The 19,455-nt window shown below is 43.8% G+C and overlaps 1 protein-coding gene across 1 annotated transcript in view; it reads left to right on the top strand.

Annotated features, from left to right (window-relative positions):
- The window catches only part of LOC119450093 (protein scribble homolog), a 152,821-nt gene that overhangs the window by 73,390 nt on the left and 59,976 nt on the right, over window positions 1–19,455 (top strand). The window contains 12 exon segments of the mRNA XM_037713454.2: window positions 808–929; window positions 1,019–1,096; window positions 1,640–1,762; window positions 2,039–2,308; window positions 3,719–3,811; window positions 4,420–4,476; window positions 4,478–4,846; window positions 7,478–7,711; window positions 12,621–12,893; window positions 16,049–16,159; window positions 16,319–16,381; window positions 18,584–18,700. Of these exon segments, the coding sequence (XP_037569382.1) occupies window positions 808–929; window positions 1,019–1,096; window positions 1,640–1,762; window positions 2,039–2,308; window positions 3,719–3,811; window positions 4,420–4,476; window positions 4,478–4,846; window positions 7,478–7,711; window positions 12,621–12,893; window positions 16,049–16,159; window positions 16,319–16,381; window positions 18,584–18,700 (1,910 nt within the window).

Below are 19,455 nucleotides of genomic sequence, written 5' to 3'. Positions count from 1 at the left end.
CGTTTAAGGAAGTCATATTTGCAGCCAGAAACTTCAGTCTGGTAATTTTTTAAACAGTGCAGATAACTTTATAGCATGTTCCCATAGCAGTCCTGTTTACTGACGTGATTGAGGAACTTTGAAGGTTTCAGTAAAAATTGCAGTGTAAAGCTTTCAGATGGTTAAAGGTACTGATATGCCACAAACTGGTGACTTAAAAATGTAAGCAATGAAGGCAACTGCGAGCTTTGTCCAGCAATTCTTCCTAGTATATACAGTAAACCTTCATTGTAATGAAGTCATCGGGACTTAAGTCCCTAGATATTTTTTTGCTTTCTTGAAGTAGCAACAAGCTTTAAAGTGCCGCCGACGAATCTCATCCGGCAGCGCTCATTTCGGCCGCCATGTTCTTCCTAACGCTGTTCCCTTGTAATTGCTTGCACGCTGCTGCGAAGCAGCGTGGATAGCACTATCTAGGAAGATAATGGCGGCCGATGGAATAGATGTCACTACTTAAAAAAGAGCAGGAAATCTAGGGACTTTAGTGGGGACAGGAAATTGGCTTCATTATAAGCAGCATTTCATTAAAAGTGGAGGAGCTATAGGAGAGTCAGTAGCGCACAAAAACAATAGACTTCGTATAAAGCGATATTTCGTATATACTATATAAAACAATTTCGTTATAACGATGGTTTACTGTACTAGAAATGCTAACTGTGGACACTGACACCACCGATGCTCTTGATTATATTATTTCTTATATTTTTTATAAGGATTTTGCAAGGTCATTCTTATCTGTCACAATGTTTAATATCTGCATTTATGTAGGTGTTGCGCCTGCTGCTGTTGTGGAGGAGCACATGAGGATATGCGTGGAAAGGAATGCTTTGGGTCTTGGGCTGAGCGTGGCTGGTGGGAAAAATTCGACACCGTTCAAAGGGGACGATGAGGTTGGTTTTGCAGGTTATTGCTGCCTTCATTTGAAATTGCGCCTTTTGGATGTGCGCTTGGAAAGTAAATGCCTTGCCTTGCATTTCAGGGTATATTTATTTCTAAGATAACGGAGGGTGGACCAGCAGAACGGGCGGGGCTTAGAGTCGGCGACAAGATTCTCTCTGTAAGTAATAAATTTAATGCAGCGTATGTTGGTGTCTTTCAAAACTGAAGTTGTCACTATTGAAAGCAGGAGCTTAGCGGACGTATGTGCGAGCCTTGGCAGATTAAGTTCTTTTGACTTCATAAGTTTAAAGTTATGCCAGGGTTAGTCTTGACAAGAAGCTTGTTCTTTAAGTTAAATCATGAATGTCTTTATGGTGATGCATTTATGTTTTAGCAGTACAAATAATTTTATATCTTGCTTGCCCCTTTTTCATTGGCAAGTTTATTGCAGTAAGCACTGTAGATTGGAAATGTATAGTGATATGTGATGCATAGAAGTTTGTTGACAACATTTGTGCTATCCAAGTTCATTCAAAACAATGGCTGTTATATTGCACCTATGGCGCACATTTGTGGAGTAATATGAATCTGTTAGTCATCGATTAACAGGTGTGTTGCTAACATGTGCGCGAGGTAGTTACTGCCAGTTCTTTGACATTTTGCTTGTCATTTTAGGACACCTGCAGTGGCTGACATTATGTAATTTTTCTTGTGCACCTAGGTGAACAATGCATCTGTGGTGGACATTGATCATTACGAGGCTGTGAATACACTCAAGGCAGCAGGCAACAAGATCTCCCTGCTTATAGCACGAGAAGTTCAGCGGCCCACATCTTCCTTGGCAGTAAGAGATTGTTTTCCTAGTGCATGTGTCTAACACTGCTCTAAAAAAATTTGCTGCTGCATGCCTGTGAGCAGATATACTAATGCGTATAAAATTGTGTGGTCTTCATGAAGTATTGCATATCCAATCTTCCTTGTTATAAATGGATAATAAATGGACTGAATGTGATATGCATGCCCTACTTCATTTAATTAAAACGAAAACGGTTCCCATGTTCAAAAGACTGGGCATGTCCGGGCTCAGTGTGATTTGCGCCTCATGCTTCCCACTTTTCAGAGGGAGCCAGTGACAGCTGCAGCAGCGCCATCTAAGGTGCCACTGCAGCAGGTGCACTCTGAGCCTCTTCGTCCTCTGGAGGAAGAGCCCCTTCCTTCATCGAGGGCGTCTCCTGTATCAGTGCCCCAGCAGAGGGTGCGACAGCCTGCTGCCAGTGGAGGACCCCAGAACTTGCTGGCTCCCTTGCCGCCGGGAGGGGGTGACCTGCACTCACTCCCTACGACACCAGAGCCACGCACGCCTGAGCCAGACTTTGAGACCAAACGAGAGGTAGGGTTGATGCCCGAGTGGTGCCTGAACGGTTGCAGACATTTTGTATGGACCGTTTGATAAACCTTGCTGTCTTCATGCATATTATCCTAAAGAGGGGGGGTAGAGAGGTTGAAAGTGCCGAAAGGTAGAGGGATCCTTGCAGTCTGATGTACAGGTTGAAAATGTGGGACTGTTAAAGGGCCTCTTCTTCTGCAATGTGTCAAATGGCTCTGCAGCTTGATAAGTCAGAATTTCTAACAGAAGCCTGCACGCCCTTCCTCTCGAGGGAGGTTCTCTTCCAGCCAAAAAGTCAAGATCACACACACAAATGCCTCTACGTAAGACGCATTGCCAGCAACGTCACTGTTTATGGCATAGAATGTGCAATACTGCCACTGAGAGAGTGTGCCACACTGGAAAAACAGGAAGGAAAAAAAAGGCAGGAGTGAAAGGCAGGGCTCGTGACGTTAACGTGACATGGTTCCTTGGCTCCAGTATGTAAAACGACAGAGGAGAAGTGGTGTTAGTCAAGGCAGAGAGTGTCTACATTGGCAGTGAAGCTCACCTCCTGGCAGCATGGCAACAAAAGTAGGAGTGTGCAAATATCAAAATTTTTGAATACCTATGAATTAAATATGAATACTTAGCTTTAAATATTGAATTGAATATTGAATAATGATATGTTCATGCATTTATTAGTAAGTTGGGATGTTTTAACATGGTGTAACATCGCAATTACATTGTTAGTGGTAAAAAATGAGACTAGTAAGGCATTATGTGCATTTGGCTCGTGTTAACTTGGAAAATTGTGTACAATTTCCACTAGTTGTCCGTTCTTGTCAACCTGTGCCTTATACAACATCAAATGAGCATAAACTCAGAGGCATTTGACCCTGTGCCAGCCATCACTCATCACATTTGCTGTCAAGCAATAGCTCAGGATTAGGGGCGGCACTGCAAAAGAGGGCGCCCTCACTATCAGCAAACCCGTGCCTAAGCATGCTTTACAGGTGAAATTTTGCCAGCAATACGAAATTATCACAAAATTCAGCACAAAATCAGACATGTATTCTTAGATGAAATAGAAACAAACGCTAAGAACTATGTTCGCTCCCACACAGCCACCAATATATTCGATTTCTTTATAATATTCGTATCCAACTGAATATTCAACAATTTTTAAAGACTTAGTTTTTAATCTAATACGAATAGAACGAAACTATAATGTTCGATAATATTCGAAATTTTCGAGTATTCACACACCCCTAGAAAAAAGTAATTTGGCATCCACCTTGTAAAGAGGCCTCGGTGTTTTTTTTTTTTTTTTCTTCCCCCCCCCCCCCCCTCCCCTGAATGTTGGCACTTGCATGCTATGCTGTGTTCCACTCTGGAGGACAAGCATGAAATATGCATTCTGTGCCCTTGCAGATCATCTATACGACGTTGATTAGGGACCACAATGGCCTGGGGTTCAGCATAGCTGGAGGCAAAGGAGGCACACCATACAAAGACGGAAGCCAAGTGAGCTTTCACTTCATTTCTTCTGTGCATTCTTGTCGGGCCAGGTCAGGGGGTTGAAGGGGGCTGCTGATATGCATTAATTTGGTGTTGATTTTCGTGGTACATGGTGGTAAAATCATTCTCTCGTGTAGCCATGCTCTGTGCTTGAACTTCAGCAGAACTGAATCTCAAATTATGTACCGAGTGCCAAGAAAATGCATTGTAATTCTCAAGCATAAAACAAAAGAACCACTGACATTGTGAAAGCTTTTCTGTTAATTTCTTGAGTAGATAATATGTATCAAAAATTACTTAACTGTGCAGAGTTGTCATCATTGATCAGGGGGCCTTATAGACAGTGTGCTTGGTGCTTAGCATGATTGTTGCTCTTGTTTTCTTACCTTGATTTCTTTATCACTATTGGATAAGCTATGCCATCTCTTATAAAATTATGTCCAGAGTAAACGCTAGTAATTCGAAAGTGAAATTGAAATATTCAGTGGCTTATCATTCAAGTGAAAGATTTATACTACTCGCTTCAAATATACTTGATACTTACAGAATGCCAGTTTATACATTTCATGTGGCATTACAGTGGTTGCTTACAGTCAAGTTCCACTCATCTGCAGGGCATCTTCATATCACGGATAGCAGAGGGGGGAGCTGCAGCGCGCGATGGCAAGCTGCGCTGTTGGCGACCGTGTTCTGTCCATCAACGGCATTGACATGGACGGAGTGCGGCACGATCAGGCCGTGGCCATGCTTACGGGACTCGAACGCTTTGTGCGACTGGTCGTACAAAGAGAGGAACTGGTGCTGAGAGACCCCAATGCCAAGCCCCAGCAGCAGCCATCACTGCCCACTGCTACGACTCTGACGACGGCGGCAACGACGACAACCAGCAGGCCTTACGGGGGAAGTCTGTACTCCTCCTCGTCGTACATGGCCAACCGGCCGTCATATTTGGGTGGATACAAGAGGCCTGGACCCATCAGCAGTGTGGGAAGTGCTGGTGACGAGGCAGCTGCTGGTGAGAAGCAGCCTGCAGGCACAAAGGTAAATGGGATGGCATGAGAAGAAAACAGTGCAATGCTGTTCGTGGTTGTCACGTTAAGGTTAAGCTGCATGTGCAGTATAGTACCCCATTGATACATTCACAGATACTGTGTTTTCCTGGCTGGCTGTTTTGTTGGTTTACATGATGACATGGGTGCAAAGCTCGTATGCTCCCATGTACTTTATGACTTGATGTATTGTCATTCTATTAAGTTCCTGCATCATAAGTTGCATTTTGAGCAATGACTGCGTGCATTGTAAATATTTGCTCTTTTCCCAGCACCGCAAACAAGGTTCATGCAAGCACCATTGCACACAAACATGAACGAATTGATAGGTACTTGTTCATGTTCAATTCATTCATCCATGTATGAGGTAGTGCGTGCATTGAGCACGTTTTGTGGCCATAAATGTTTTGGATCGATCAGTCGCAAGTGAGTGCTTTGTCTTATGTAAGGAAACCCTCAATAACTCGAACTCTGATATCGTGAAATATTGGTCAAGTCGAAATGTTCTTTTGGCCGTGGCTTTTTTAGCCAACGGGCTCCTATTTTCATGATTTTGCTTAAAGTCTACTTAGCTCGAAATTCTTCTTTGTTTTTAAAGCTTTCGAGTTAACAAGGCTTTACTGTATATGTGCTTTTTCATTTTGTATTTATGCTCAATTTGTTCATCTAACCCAGGACAATACTATTCATTAGTGTTTAGCTTGTGTTTTTAATTATGTTGATCTAGAATTTCTCTTGACGACCCTAAATGTCTTGTCAAATTTAATATTGTCACTTTGATGTATGTCTTGAGTGTCCAGCAGTCTCGCGTCCTAATTTATGTGTTGCCATGGAGCAGGAGTATACAGGAGAGCTCACATTGCCCCAAGCAGATGACCAGATGTCATTATAGATGTCACACTGGCTATGGCGTTGTGCTGCTGTGCTCGAGATTGCGGGTTCGATCATGGCCACGGCAGCCACATATCGAAAGCGTCGAAATACAGAAACGCTCGTGTACAGTAGGGCTTCCGTTATTCCAATTTTCCGGTTAATTCGATCCCAACCGAAGGTACTGGCCAGCACCCATGCATTTCTATGGGCCCAAACTTTCATTATTTAGATCCGAAAATTGGCTTTCACCGGATAACTCAAACTCGGCATCGTCAACAGCAAAGTGGCAACGTCTGTCTCAGTGGAGCTCAGGTGACAGTGAATGCATTGAACACAAGTCATCTCCCATCGAAAACGCCAATGTTCGGCCTGCCCTAGCAGGATTTTTAAGCAATAATCTTAGCCCACAATGTCTGATTATGGTATTTACCAGATTCTAATGCGTGCCTCTTTTTTTAATCAAGAAAATTGGGCCGAAAGTTGCCTGAGTGGTGCAATCGGGCACAAAACCAAAGCCTTCTTCGCTGCGTTCGTATGCTTTACCGCATAACATGGATGTATTGCTGCAAAGCCGATTTTAAAAGCCATGCAGCGAAGCTGACTTTAGCGAAACCAGTGCAACACATGTTAGACCCTTGCCCATTTTTCTTGCTAGAAAATCAGGTGCGCGTTAGATTTCTACTTTGTTTAGAAGCTTTAGTGTCATTTCTACATAGAAAATCAGGTGCGTGTTAGATTTTTGCTTTGTTTAGAAGCTTTAGTGTCATTTCTACGTTAGTTTTTTACTTCGGATGCATAGAAAATAGGCACACATTTAATTCGGGGGTGTGCTAGAATAGGGGCAAATACTGCCAGTTGAATAAGCGGAGTGTTTTAGCGTTTTTCTGCATCTTGTTTAATTCGAGCCGCCGTATTTTTCTATTTCGTTGGTCTCGTCAGGGTCGAACTAGCTGAATTCGACTACTTTGCTTTAGGTGCATGGCAAAGAATCCCATTATCTCATTATCACATTGTGGTTTTGGCTTGTCGAAACACTTAAATGTATTTTTATGATTATTATTATATATATATATTTTTTACAATCCCAGCCGATTACTCCGTTTCATACATAGCAGGCAAAGCAGCGGAAGCTATGCAAGTAGTGTGGTCATAGAAGTCTTACTCCATGAGTTTCGTGGTGCAGTTGTTTCTGGTGTGCAACACATTCTGTGGAAAACTACTTCAATATATTATTACTACAACTTGTGAATGTGAGGTTTACATCGAATTGCGCATTATTTGTGCACCTTCGTGCTTTCAGGATGCGACATACTATGTTTTAGTTGTGAGTGCAAGCAGTGTGCACTGTGGTCGTTGGTCGAGATGGGTGTCGCTCCGCTTATGCGGTTGGTAAATATGTTCACATCTGCAATGCCTTCCACGTAATATTTGTAATATTTTGTGACATATAAGTATGGCACTTCATGTTGCATCTAATTACATGATGCATACCCATATCTTACTTGCATATGTGATGCACTATATTTTGGTCTTGAATGTGAGTAGTGAGAGAAGTCTCTCTAGCCTTCATAGCATTGCCTGCTATGTACAGAGTATAGGTCTAGTACTCTTGAGGTCCGTACTAAAAAGAGTACCTTGATTGAACGAGAATTTCATCCAGTGTTCCAGCACCAGGTCCCACAGCAGATTGACGTTCAACTGCGTGGAGGGAGGCCTCTACAGTGAGCCTTTTCTTTTGCTTTTTGTGCAGACCACATACTCCATTTACACCAAGCTGCCGGGGCTGAGAAACGACACCACCACCTTGACAGGGAGTGCGCCACACCCAGTCCTCTCACACCAGCCATATTCCTTCCCTAGTGCACAGCGAGATCCACCTCTGCCTGCAGCACACCCTTCAGAGCCCATCTATGCCAATAGTGGAGACCATGGTGGTCTTGGCACCTCATTGTCATCATTTCGTCCTGCTCGTGTCATGCCAAATGTAAGTCGTCTGCTTCCTCCTCTAGTGCCCTTCTTTTGCATAGGTCAGTGATTGTTTGCTGTCATTGCCCTGGGAAGCCCTTGTGTAAAGTATATACAGTCATCGCTCATTACAATGGACTGTAATAATCCAGAGAAAAAGGTCCATTACAATATACTACCGTTAATTCGACTCTGGTAAATTCAATTTTTCGGTTAATTTGATCTCAACCGAAGGTCCCGGCCGGCGCCCATGCATTTCTGTGGGCCCACCATTCGTTATTTTGATCCTGAAATTAGCCTTCGCCGGATAATTCGAAGTTGATCAGTCAACTCGCACACACCTGACCCCTATGGTGACCTGAACAGTGACCCCTTTAGTGACAGTGTCTGTTTCGGCGGAGCTTAGGGTACAGTGAACGCATTGAACACACGTCATCTCCTGTCAATCTCCTGTCAAAAACGCCTATTCTCGGCCTGCCCTAAGAAGATTTTCAAGCAATAACCTTAGCTCACAATGTGTGATTACGTTTTTTACTTGATCCTAACTCGCACCCCCCCTTTTTTTTTCCTTTCAAGAAAATTGGGTCAGAAATTGCCTGTTTCCCTTGTTAAAAAATCGGGTGCGTGCTAGATTTCTACTTTATTCAGGGGCTTTAATGTAATTTATACATTAGATTTCTACTTTAGACTAGAGCACTGCACTGGGCCCGGGCCGACCCAAAAGCCCGTGGGCCGGGCCGGGGTGCCCGAAGCGTTTGTCGGCGGGCTCGGGCTTGAGGCCGCAGGCCCGGGCCGGACTCGGGCTTGAAGCCACGGGCCCGGGCCAGGCTCGGGCCCGCTCACTGAAGGGCCTAAGTAGGCCTTCGAGCACACGCGACCGTTATGCATTGCACGGTTCAATGCATTCTGTGCCAAGCTGAAGTGACACGTGCAAGATGACTGTCATCATCATTATCAGCCTATATTTATGTCCACTGTAGGACGAAGGCCTCTCCCTACGATCTTCAATTAACCCTGTCTTGCGCTAGCTGATTCCAATTTGCGCCTGCGAATTTCCCAACCTCATCACCCCACCTAGTTTTCTGCCGTCCTCGACTGCGCTTCCCTTCTCGTGATATCCATTCTGTAGCTCTAATGGTCCATCGGTTATCCATCCTACGCATTACATGGCCTGCCCAGCTCCATTTTTTCCGCTTAATGTCAACTAGAATATCGGTTATCCCCATTTGTTCTCTGATCCACACCACTCTCTTTACTGTATATCTTATCAAAGAAAATAGTAAAATAGGTGAAGTTCTCATTTTTAACAGCGGAGCTGTTTCCGCCAGGCGTAATGTGTCTGCTGAATCCAAAAATGTGGGCCGATCCTGGCAGCAATGCAGAAAGGGCCCACGCGCTGTGGGGTCTCACACATGCTCTTGGGACAAAGGAACGACAACACAGTAGTGCAAACAATCAAAAGGGCATTTATTGCACCTTTCATACACTAATACACACTAGCCGAATTACAACCAATAGAACATTCACATGGGCACGCGACAAATCAAGGAAGTCCGACTCACCGCGACCGGATAGCGAGCGAATATGTTCGCCACATGCTATGACACCATCGCCTAGTCGTTCACGTGTACAGTTACGCGAACGGTGGCGTGCTCGAACGATCCGTGTTCGTCCATACCGGTGTCCTGCTCTTAGCCTCGCGCGACGGTCGCGCGAAGCGGGCCAGCGCACGTGCGAAGCTTTCGTGCGTGTTGGTCACCGATCCCAAGCCAAAGAGCGAGCGCCTTCGACCCTTTTCTCCCAAGTCACCCCGCCGTTCGGTGACGTTAGCATCGCGACACCTCTCGCAACGCGCCGCAACCACTACGACCGCCTCCGGCGCCCAGCCGCGCGGTGAAGCCGGATCACAGGAGACGCGTGAGAGTCGCGTATCCCCACAGCGCAATGGCACATACACCTGTGAACTAGCGAAGCTGAGCCTGGATAAGTCTAGCTAAGAATGGTGGGGACTACCTAAACTTAGTCATCGACAGGGAATTGATAGCCTATCAATAGCTTGTCGATAATCGATCAATAATCAATAAATTCCCGAAAATGCTGGGGATGACTTGGTAGTGCTTATCCGAGCCCAAATACGTAGCTGATACCTTATGATAGCCAATCAATAGCTAATCGATAATCAATCAATAATAAATTCCAGGAAATGCTGGGGATGACTTGGCAGTTCTTAGCCTAGCCCAAAAGCCAGGACTAGCTAGGTGCCCATCAGCTCCGTTGTCTCTTTAGCATTGCGCCACCAGTGCAAGCTACAATAATTTTTTTCTTTTCCGAAAAACGAACATTGTTTCCGCGTAATGAAAAATAATTTATACAAAGAACCACTCCTCAAGCCATTTCCATGTTACCGCTTTTGCAATTGCACTATTACCAGTGTCGATACTATTGCATTATTTTAGCGCTAAGGCCAGTTACTTTTGTGCTTCAATGCATAAAACAGTGTTTTCCTCAGAAAGTTAACTGGAACGACCATGCATTTCGTCGGACACTGAAAATTAATATCTCGAAACTAGTTCAGTCCTGAGAATTCCTTCCAAGTGGATACGCCTTGCGAACTCAGTGGCTATAATTCGTAGATTGAAATATGTGCCTCAAAATAATTATTTAAAAGTTAATTAGCATAATTATGTTAAATATTGAATTAGGCGTTCTGACCATCCATTAGGCCATCTTGTCAGAATTAGCTTGGAACTGGATAAAACAGTTAGCCTTCTTAGAGCGTCATCGCATTAATGCAAACACAAGAAATCCCGAGATATGGTCAATTCCATACTTCAGAACACTCTATAAGCATCAGTTGTTAATACATAACCTACCATTCACTTTGAACAAATAGAAAAATGTCGATCATTTCAGTAAGAAAGAACTCGGCTCATAGTTTGGTCGCTTGTAATGTATCTGATGTGATTATTATTCTGCCTTTGTGTAGGGTTCTGAGTATATAATGTACATCCTGTTTCGTTTTCTTAGCAAATGTTAATCTTGTAAAATTCAGTCTCATGCTATGTTGTATAGCTGGTGTTGCGTTGTTTTGTATAGCTAGTATTGCTATTGTAGTGTTGTTTAAAATACATTCTGTTAAAACTTTTTCCAATTCTGTTAACTCGCCGTGACGGAAATATTCTTGTCTTTTCATTCATAGCTATTTCATCTATGAGGAATTCAAGCGATAGCTGGAAATATATGTGAATTATTGTGTATGTGCGCACACTGTTTGCTGTACTATTGCCTTGCCTGATCTTTTGGGTCACGTCAAGCTACATATGTAGCTTTTAGTCCAAAACGACCATCCAGCATGTAAACTGGAGAATAAATTGATTTGATTTGATTGATTTCGTCTGACACTTTAAAAATTATCTCGAAATTGGTTTAGTTCTAAGAATTCGTTCCAAGTGGATACACCTTGCGAACTCGGTGGCTGTAATTCGTAGATTAAAATATGTGCCGTAAAATAATTATTTAAAAAGGTAATTAGCGTAATTATGTTAATTATTCAATTACGCACTTTGATTTCTCGTGGAAGTAATGGCCGCCTCATCGAGTAGTTTAGATCAAGGATTATAATTGTGCTGTCTGCCACAGGCAATCTTTAAAAATTTGGTTCAGCTAAAATGAAACACCCTGTATATTTGCATGGTAAATGACATCATAGAACTATATTGCACAAATCAAGGTAAGTGCATGCGCACCAGCGGAAAATAGCAGCACGGGAAATGGCCGGATTACTGATGTTCCCGTGGGAGAAACAAAGATTTCGGCCTTTTATTGCTTATTTACTGCAGCTGATTAAACCTCGAGAAGGTGAGGCTGACAGATACGGTACAATCTGCAATTAAAAAACTAAATTTTTTCTTACAGGCCTGGCCTGGTCATGCACACGCGGGCCCTGGCAAAGCTTAGTAATGAACGCCCGGGCCCGGGCCAGGCTCAGGCCGAAAAATTAGGCCCGTGCAGTGCTCTACTTTAGACACACAGAAAGTTAGCACACGTTTGATTCGGGGGCATGCTAGATTCTGGCAAATACTGCCAAATGAATCGGTGGTGTGTTCTGGCATTTTTTGCTGACTGCCGACACATGACAGTTTCCCCACACTACAGCATACAGTCGAACGGTATTATAAGAAATTGCTTAGGGCCTCCGAAATAATTCGTTATACTACAAGTCTCTTCATTGTACAGATCACGTACCGCAGAGCTAACAATAGAACCGGGACAGAATTATTCCTACATTATGCAGGTCATTTCGTTGTAGAGGCGTTCAACTGTATACAATAGCTTTACCCTACACAGTGGCAAGGTTTTCCTGTTGGTGTTAAAATAGTTCAAGTGATATTTCTGCCGTTGCAGCCAGCTCCCCACTGTGCTGGCTGCCCGGCCTGAGCACTTTGTCACCGCCGATGACACAAGCATCGGCTACAGTTGATTTTTCACACAAAGTAATGGTCGATAGGATGAACTGATGTCTTCAATTTATCTTTCGTACTAGCAACGACCGCTGTCAGACCTGTAGCACCAACAAGAGCTGCAATAGGAGGCAAGTTCAACTCTGAGCCCGTGTCCAGGCGTTGCTGCACTGCATGCGAGACTGCTCAACCAGATCATGCGCTTCGCAATCTGGATGCCACGAATAGCAGCCTATCTTATCTTTTTGTACAGATTGACGCAATAAGAAATAAAGCATTTTAAAAACAAGGCTTTTTGCAATGAAGTGGTTTTTCATCAGGTGAAGTTGTAGCATACGGCGGTGCGCTACAACTTCGATGCAAAGCAGGTTAGCACTAACGTGCTTTGTGTTTGAGGTGTTCTACAGCTGACGGCACAGTTGATTTGCTTCCATCTCCAGCATTATCCTTTATGGTGGCTCTTTCCAGGCCATTGGCAATGGCTTCCCACCAGCGGCGGGGGGCGTGCAGACAGTCACTCCAAACCCATCGTCTTCACCATCATCCCAGCGGTTGAAAGGTCCCCTGGTGACAGTGACGATTCAGCAGCCAGATCCCTACGCGCCTCTGGCCACTGAGTTCCCCCCAGCACCAAAGACCCTGGGACGCACCACTGAGGTGATCACACGAACGACTTTAACCGAGACGACGACAACTCGGGTCACCAACAATGTCCTGTCACTCACACCTGGCTCAGAAGAGGTGAGGATAGGTCAGCAGGATAGGTGGTAATTTAGGAATTCCTATTGCTTGATTCTATTTCTTTCTTCTCATCCACCACTCCCAACCAGCCAATCGGGGTGGTAGCGTAAGCGATGATGCACTGCTTGAACCAGTGACAAAGCACGAAGAGGGGGGGGAAATGGGAATATAAATGTTGCATTATTCTGGCCCTGATTTGTATAAATCCATGTGCCACTGATTTGCTTGTCTCTCTGTGTAATCATCAATTTATCTTTCTTGAGATTTTCTTCAGATTTTCTTAAGAAATTATATATTGATAACTGTTAGGGGGTCCTTCCTGGCTCAAATTAATGTGCATCATTGTGTGCGACTGATATCAGCTGTGGACTGAAAGTAAAAGAAAACTCGTTGCCCAACTTATGTTGATACTGGGTTAGCTTTGCTATTGCAGGGCTACAATGGCTGATACACGCTGCACAAAACCGTGTAGTACACAGGAATTCCGGAGTTTTGCACCACACTTAGGGAAAAAACTATCTTATTATTATTGCTCACATCTCATGGTGTACTGAATGTAAAACACAACAAAGCACACTTCCTTTTTCTTTGTGCATTCCTGAGTGTGAAAGACTTGGGAGCCTGTTCGACAATGTTACCGGACTAGCACATTGTATGTCTGTCCTCAACTAGCTGGCCTCTCCCTTGAACCAAATGCCTTCTGTACAAAAGGCAAGTAAACAGGATCAAGTTAAAGCAGGAGGAAGTGTTAGGGCCTTATTAGGGTTCAACTATCTCTGAATGTACTGAATATGTTGAAACACTGGTGGGACTTATTTTTCTTACCTTGCACGAAGACAGTCAACATTGTATGCATTTCCTTTTGCTCAGCTTTCTCTAGATTAAAGTTTTTAGTGTTGGCGATAATATTTTCCATTGGCATGGTATGTTCACATTAGCCATGATGTTAGTGCCTCAAATCACGTACAGTAGAACCTTGTTCATATGTCTTAAAAAGAAACATGAGAAAAAGCGTACTAATTGAAAAAACGGTCAATCCAAAGTGAGTAAACAATTTGACAGACTCGACTGTAGTGGTTATCTGCGTAATGTGAAGCGTTCAATTTGACAGACTCGACTGTAGTGGTTATCTGCGTAATGTGAAGCGTTGCACAAATCGTGCACGAGGCAGGAGACATGCATCGAGCTGGTGGGGCTTCGGCGGCCAAGACATCTTTTGCTTTCCTATTGCGTATTGTTTTAAGACTGCGACGAGAAACCGAAACTAAATCGAACTGGTGAGCAATGCCAGATGCTGCCGAAGTGAAATGTGACGCTCGCATTGTGCCACCTGCAGCAGGGAACGGCAGCGCATTTGGATGATCACCTACTAAAATCGTGCAGTATGCTGCCACCAACACTAGTCCCCATGCGCTTTAAAACAGATAGGTTAGGTGAAGATGCTTATCGCAATAGGTTTGGCGGTGATGGCTCTGAACACAGCTTGCGATAACCTTGGAGAAAATTTGCTAGTACCGGAATAAGAAACTGAGTGTGCGCTGGCTTTTTCACCTGAGACGGGCGGGCAATTATTGCAGTGAAGCTGCCACAGCGGACAGCTATCTACTGTTCTCGATCGTGCGCACCTTGTGCATTTTCTACTTTGCATGAGATCTAGCAGCCAGAAAACGTAACACACGATCGCAGTTTGGAGAAGCACTGAATGTTCGTGCCGAACAGTTGTGTTTCCCGGGAACGTATGAACCGGTAAGAAATAAGTGTAACTCTGTTGGTGCAGTTTTTGTGTTCTCGATCGCGAACATTGGCACCGGGAAATCGTACGTTACGGGATCGTATCAACAAGGTTCTACTGTATATGTGTACAGAATAATTCATTCTTGCTTACACTATCACTTTGTCACAAATTCAGATCAGGATCTTCAGAGCATGATAGCGAGGCGGCGATCATGTTTCAGTATGCTGTTAAACCTCGTTAATTCGAAGTCCACCTGACCACGAGAAATCTTCAAATTAAGCAGATTTTCAAATTGCCCGAAAAAGAAAAAAAATTCTGAAACTAGTAGTTTGTGCGACAAATGCATGTCGTGTTTATTTTCCATGTAGTAGGACTACAATCATGGATGCTGGATTGCTTGGTAGGGTAAACTACACCAAAGGTTATGATCTTTAGCCCACTAACCATGCGCAGCATCTCGCAGTCACCACCACTGCACTCAACAAAGCTGCAGGCGACTTTCAGGGACTCTAGAATCGTCTTGGGTGCCCAACTTGACTCATTATCGTCTCTGCCAGCGCCTACTCGCACACTGTCAGCACTGTCGGTGACTTAGTCTTCCATGTTAGCGTACCAGCAGTGGAGAAAACGTGACAACACATACGACAACGCATGCAACGCAGCTGGTATGGTATTTACGCAAGAAGAAACAGTAAAGCAAAAGCAGCATGTTTATTAATGATGATGATGATTCTCTGACTCTCTTCTTTGTAGCAGACGGGAATGCATAAAATTAGCACGCACCACCACACAGCGTAGCCACTTCCCACAGCTGCATGGCTTATCAGCGCCCACATCGTGAAATCTAGTGCTTGCCCTATTGGTGGTGTCTGATTCTTGCTATCTTGTAACGTTGATTGATTCTGGTGCATGCAGTGCATAAATACATGGCCTTCGAGATCGTACTGAGAGAGCCATCACTGCTGCAATTTGGATGCATAGAAATCTCTTATTGAAAGCAATTTCAGGAGCTGGAAACATGTCACAACTGCCATATTTGTAACAGTGCCTCTAAGATATGCAAAGCCGAAAGTGTGTCTCAGCATGCCGGTCTCGGACGCCAGAACCAGAAACTAGGAATTATTCGAATGGATGTGCGCCGGCTTTTCAAATTATCTGGTATATTTCGCATTTCAAATTAGGGGCTGCCCAAATTCTACCAATTACCCGAATTTTCAAATAAATTGAGATCAATTTATCGAGATTTTACTTTAGTTCATTATCATTCCGGCATTATTCGGCTGTTCTTTTCATGTTTATATACTGTGTGTGAACCTTGCAGTTATTTATATACTGTTTATGTGAACCTTGCAGTGCACAAAATTGAGCTTGCATCCCATATGCACTGTACTAAATTGGCCTCTGCCTTTCCTTTCTATAGGATGTCACACTTGTGAAAGCTGGTGGCCCTTTGGGCTTGAGTATTATTGGTGGCACGGATCACCCTTGCCATCCATTCGGTGCTGATGAGCCTGGTATCTTTGTGTCTAAGGTGAGCTCACTTGATACACTCGCATGTTCTGAGACTTTGTTGCGCAAAGCCTGTCTGGCTGTGTACGTGACGCTTTATTTTTAAGAGCTTCGCTGCTCAGTAATCGAAGGATTATTAACACAATGTACTGTTTTACTGGCCTTTTTGCATCCACTGTAGATAGTGCCAGAAGGAGCAGCGTCGAAATGTGCAAGGCTACGAGTGGGTGACCGCCTGCTCAAGGTGAGCAGAGAGTCTTCATTGCAAAGCTCGTTCATAGGAAGGTTTATTGCTCAATAAAGGTGGCACCATACAAGGCGAGATTGCAACGGTTTTCAGCACAGCCCTGCACTGTTGAAAAAAAAAATTTTCTGGTGCTTTTTGCAGTTCACTTAAACATACCTGCCAACTTTTATGATTTTATTGTAAAATGCCAGATTTGTGGAGCTTGTTTAGGATTGTCATATTTACGCCAATAATTTTACAATTTTTCATGTCTGTCCTATTTAGTGCTGAATTGATATCAATAGAATGCAAATATGGTAGTCGTGGAGCAATTTTTCTGAGCCTTACATTTTGGACCTGCTCGATTATTCTGACCTACCGGCAGCAGTGCCCCCACTAATATGTACTATGGCAGGTGAAATTTCGACCGCCATTACATGGATATTTCACGAATAAACATCTTGAACATTTCCATTTTTCTATGATTCAAGTAATTTTTTGATGATGATATATAAGCGTCTCTACATAACAAAATAGAATCTTTCTTTTTTTTTCTATAAATTGTGTGCGCCTTGACCAGAAACAACTTTTAGTATTTTTCACACAATTTCAGTATTTCTTGGCTTTGGCAGTGGTATTCTTTACGTTTTAAAGTTGGCAGATCTGCTTATGTTAGGGAAACAGTTACTGCGTGTTGTGTGCTGTGTCCTGATAATATCTACCAGATTGTACAGCAGTATAGCATATTTTTTTCCCAGCAAATAAATTTAATTTTTCTGCAATTAGTGGAAAGAATGGAAAGTTGAACCTACCCAACGCTGGTTTAAATGAAACAATGTTTAAGGGGGAGTGTGGCACATCCTGTGCGCATTGCAGTCAAGGAGTTAGATGCGCGCAGTAGTGTTAGCTGACCCATGTGCCATCTTGTGCAGCATGACATGGCAGTCATATGTGTGCCGGTATACTAAGGGACTGAGTTTCAAGAAAGACACATGCAGAGGGCAAGAAATATTAGTTACACCTGCTGTTCATAAATCTGATCACTTTCTTTTGGATGCTTTCAATCTTATCTATATCAAACTAGTGTTGTGGTGCCCAGACTATAGAAGTGTAACCAACACGTACGTCAGTGGTGGAACAGCTGCGCCAATTATGCCAAATTGCACTAAGAGCAGTCCTGTATGTCACCCTGCTCCAAAACGGCATTTTAGCAGAAAATTGTTCCGAACCTGTGCCGAAGAAAGCATAAAGGTGAAGGCCTCGTTCTGTTGATGTTGCCTCGCTAGTAAAACTTCAACCAAAACCTAAAATGCGCTATCATCGTCATCCAGGAACTCAGTGGAGCGGCATTAGCCGACGGATATAGCTATGTCGTCGTTTCTCCATACGCTGTTTTTATCAGTATCTGCTCATTTGTTGCATTTTGCTTCATCTTGGGTTGCAATGTACTGCTTCTGCACGGTTGCTATTTATTCCATTTGTGCTGCAGTTAGGTACTTCTTGTACTAGCGTGGCATGTACTAGCGTGGCACACAGCTCGCTCAAGGAGGCTGCCAGATCAAAAAGAATCCTCGGATAATACCTGGCTGCGCAATGTTTAGCACAGACCTGCACTCTGTCGTCTACACAGATCAAATCCTCAAGAGAGACATTGCCCAGAGCCCAACACAACTTTTCATTATCGGTGCAGGACATGTTACTGATGTCACCATCATCGCCTAGGGAAGCAGTAGCACCCTCTCCTGAATTTCTTGTTTTGTAGTGGAGGTTCATGGTGGGTACCGCTGGGGATCGAATAAACTGAAGTGGCATGCTCTTGCATTCAAAGTGAATGATGTTTCTTTCTTCAGCAATGCATGATTCTTGCCAAAATTTTCCAATGCGTTCAAATTGAGTGAAAGGTAAAATTAACCAAAGTCAAATTAGCGGGAATCGACTGTTTTTGTCACACGCACACTGTTCCAGTAGGTGTGTTTTATCTGCCTATATTTTAATTTCTCTGGACACTGCATCACTTGGGTGTCGCTGCTTCATCAGCAAAAGCACATATATGCTACAATTTGTATAAAAATGGGTATACACGACAAATGCACATACAGTGCCTGCATTTATGCTTTGTCTGTGTTCGCGTATTTTCACCGAGTATACTTGACTGGGAGGGTAGGTGGGGAGGGAGGCAAAGCAACCTCCCTTACCAATTGCCATGATGTTGTGATGCAGGTCAACGGCATGGACGTGACCAAGTGCACACACCAGGACGCAGTGATGGCCTTGTTGGACCCATCGTACCAGGTGGTCCTCACCGTCCGCCACGACCCACTCCCAACGGGCTGGCAGGTAGGCCTTGCCAACGACTCAGTGGTGATATGATGGTCATGATTGATGACTGCTGCTGCCGTCCGCACCGCAGCTGCTGCTGCTGCTGCTGTTGTCCAAGTTATAAGCAACGTGGCCGTCCAAACGTCGCCGCCGCTTTTGCTTGCATTTCAAGTGTGTTTATGTTCTTTTGTGTTCATGAAAGGGACATGAGCAGCAAGGGCTGTGTATCTTGCCATGTCTACTTGACTTTAAGGTGCGCCCCCAGGTCACTTTCTAAATGGAAATTTGCACAAGACAAGTGTGCACCAGTGTTGGTTGTTGCCGCTCTCGTCCACTCTGTTGCTTGTATGTATTTAAAATGTATCCAGAATGGCAACCATTGACCTGTCATTGATGAACTGTAAAAAATTGGCTCCTTTGAGTTGTTGCACATTGGCTCTGGGCTTGAAGCTGATGTTGAAAAAAAAAAAAAAAAGTTGCTTCTTGAGGACCTCCTTGAAAAGAAAAAAAATATGGTGTAGAGGGTGCACATTACAGTCAAGTAATTACAGCGCTGCTTGTTTTGCTGTTAAACCACTGTGATGCACTGTTGGCTTTGTTGTAGCACTTGTGGAAAAGTGTGAGTGCTTTACGTGGCCGTTTTATCTCGTTTTTCACATGTGAGAATGGAGACACTGATTGTAGTTTACAGTTTATGGCCTTACGTTTGGAGTCATTTAGAAATAGGGCACTTGGCAATGGATTTCAAAAAGCAAAATCTTTTTAAGAATTGT

The sequence above is a fragment of the Dermacentor silvarum genome, chromosome 4 (genome assembly GCF_013339745.2).
Source record: "Dermacentor silvarum isolate Dsil-2018 chromosome 4, BIME_Dsil_1.4, whole genome shotgun sequence".
In the NCBI taxonomy this organism is placed as follows: domain Eukaryota; kingdom Metazoa; phylum Arthropoda; class Arachnida; order Ixodida; family Ixodidae; genus Dermacentor; species Dermacentor silvarum.
This window is presented reverse-complemented; position numbering and strand designations above follow the sequence as displayed.